Below are 2,487 nucleotides of genomic sequence, written 5' to 3'. Positions count from 1 at the left end.
GGGGGGGGTTGGTAGGCTCTCAGGATGGAAGCCGTAAAAGGAAAAAAAAAACACTTTTTAGGCCTATTTGCTATTCCTGTCGGAATGCAAAATACATTATTTGTGCGCAGGGATGAGAGGTGCAACAGCGGTGGCGTCGCGGGCCTCCCTCCACCGCCTCCCCATCTTTTTCACTCTCATTACAAACCTGTTCCGTCCTTGCCGCCGCCTGCCCCACCCTCAGCGACCACTGCGCACGACGCTACCTGCGCGCCCGTTTCGGGAACTCCTTTTGCCTCCGTTTGCAGAACGTGTTCCTCCAGAGAGACTCCTCCAGCGTCCAGAAGCTACCCACCACTGCCCCCATGCCCATACTTCCCCACTTCTCCCTTATTCGCTCCCAACTACCCCCGTCCCCACCTCTCTCTCTCTCTCTCTCTCTCTCTCTCTCTCTCTGTAATTAGCGTCTGGTTTTTTCTCCCCCCGAAATCAGTGTCGGTGCGAAAGCAAAAGGGGACTACCATCCAGCAAGCCAGGCCCCTGCCGCTCCCAGACATGGTCCCTAAAAGAGAATAACTCACGAGGGCTTTACCCACAGCTTTAGCTAATCACCGCGCTATCCACTTACGAAACTTAACCTTCCCTTCTTTGTTTTTTCGGGTAAGAATGACGAACCTCGCTGGTCGCGGTAGTGAGGTAGGGATTCTATAATGCTATGGCGGCGATTTCTAAATTACTTCATGCTGTTTTAGTGCAGTTAGTGATATGGGAATTCATCGATTTATTTATCGTGCATCTCTCGCTACCCCTGTGACTGGCCGAAGAAAAGTTACTTTAGTATGGAGGGTGGAGATGCCCCCGGGGGATTAGTCTTACATAATTCATGAGCAATCATAGACGACTTACACGCGCGACGTTTTTCTTATTCTCTCCGTTTTTCTATCCCTTTCATTCGTCCAATCCCCCCTCCTCTTCCTCCTCATGTCCCCTATCTGTGCCCCCGCCTCTCGCCCCCTTGCCATGGGCGTGTTTCTGCATAACTCGCTGTTGCCGTTTCCGATATTTCTCCTCTTTTTTATTGTCATGTCAGAGAATCCTGATTGATTGACTCTGTCGTCGCCGGGTTAGACAAAAAAGTCGTAATGAATGAAACATTTTTTTTCTTTCAAATGTTTTTGTTTTCAGTTGTTGTTTTGAACATGGCGTAAAGCAAGATTATGAAAACAAAAACAAAAGCAGATGCGCGGGCCGTGTTTTATTAAGAGACACTCCCCCTCCCAGAGCCGCGTCGCCGTCCTCTGTTTACCCAATTGTTCGGTAATATCCCTCGCCTCTCCGAAAGTCTTCCAATAATCTTCTAAACGCGAAGCTACGGCGCGTGGTGGAGCGCGGAGGGGCGTGGCGGGGCGTGGCAGGGGGTGGTGGCCCACCAATCAGGACGTGTGATGATATTTACGCACTCTGTTTGCCCGAGTGGCAGCAGTGGCGAAGGAAGGAAAAGAGGGCGAGGGAGTAGGGGGTTGTTGTCGGTCGGGAGGGGGTGATTGGAGGCGCCAGGACCTCCCCCTCCCTCTCTCGTTGTGGCTGTCTGTGGGCGGCGTGCACGCAGCCACCATCGAGATGGACTTGTGTGTGTGTGTGTGTGTGCGCGCGCCTGCAGTCGTACGACCCCAACCCCCGCCGCCTTGCTGCGGCTGCAACCCAGGTCCTCCTCTTACCCCTGCGCACCGCAACTCAGACCCGACCCCCCTCTTCCTCGCTCCTGCAAGGCCCCCCGTCTCGTTGTATAACATGCCGCACACTCAAGTCCGATGCCCCTTGTTTCAGATTCTGACTGCACTCCTTAAGCACGTTAAATGCACATTAGGCTCCGCGTTACATAGTGTAGGGAATGAAGTTTTACACAATTGCTAGTAATGCAACTTGGCAATGGCAAGGGCTCTAAATGTGCAGCAAAACCGCCCACGACCGCCACACCAAAGCTCCCTTGGGCCAGTGCGTAGAGTGTAGGGGAAAGCGGAGTTCTTTGCCTAACTGGTATACTGTGAGAAACAGTTAGATTTTGCAAAAAATTCCCTGAAGCGTGTGGTAAAACTACAATTAGAAACTTTAAAATACCATGATCTATGTATATTAGACTTAATCGACAAGCAGGGTTAGGATGTGGCAAATTTACAACATATTTTGTAACAATTAGTTACAAAATATATTTACTTTTTACAGTGCACAGGCAGTCTTGGGGACTGTCTTACAAGAAGCACACCATATTTTTTGTGGTTCTGTGCGTCAAAGGTGAACGCTGCTGACCGTCGGGGCCCGTGCTGCGCACCGTGCTGAGCGGTTTAGCGGTCAGCCGGGTGCTGGGTGTACGGGTCGTCGGGGTAGAGGCCGCGGCCGCATTCCACTAGGGCAATGCGGAGCTGAAAAGAAAAACAAAATCAAGTCAGTCTGCGACAGAAAAGAGAAGGAGAGCAGAGATGGGCAGAGAGGGGGAGAGAGAGAAGGGGG

At 51.7% G+C, this 2,487-nt stretch overlaps 2 protein-coding genes across 4 annotated transcripts in view; one reads left to right on the top strand and one right to left on the bottom strand.

Moving 5' to 3' along the window:
* Positions 1-2,487, top strand: part of LOC113213538 (uncharacterized) — a 123,725-nt gene that overhangs the window by 81,689 nt on the left and 39,549 nt on the right. The window lies entirely within an intron of this gene.
* Positions 2,095-2,487, bottom strand: part of LOC127751300 (uncharacterized) — a 174,135-nt gene continuing 173,742 nt past the window's right edge. Inside the window, exon 4 of the mRNA XM_052274639.1 lies at positions 2,095-2,399. Within this exon, the coding sequence (XP_052130599.1) occupies positions 2,322-2,399 (78 nt within the window). The 3' untranslated portion in view covers positions 2,095-2,321. The remainder of the gene's footprint in view (positions 2,400-2,487) is intronic.

Source organism: Frankliniella occidentalis, unplaced genomic scaffold (assembly GCF_000697945.3).
Source record: "Frankliniella occidentalis isolate FOCC.00 unplaced genomic scaffold, Focc_3.1 Scaffold1, whole genome shotgun sequence".
In the NCBI taxonomy this organism is placed as follows: domain Eukaryota; kingdom Metazoa; phylum Arthropoda; class Insecta; order Thysanoptera; family Thripidae; genus Frankliniella; species Frankliniella occidentalis.
This window is presented reverse-complemented; position numbering and strand designations above follow the sequence as displayed.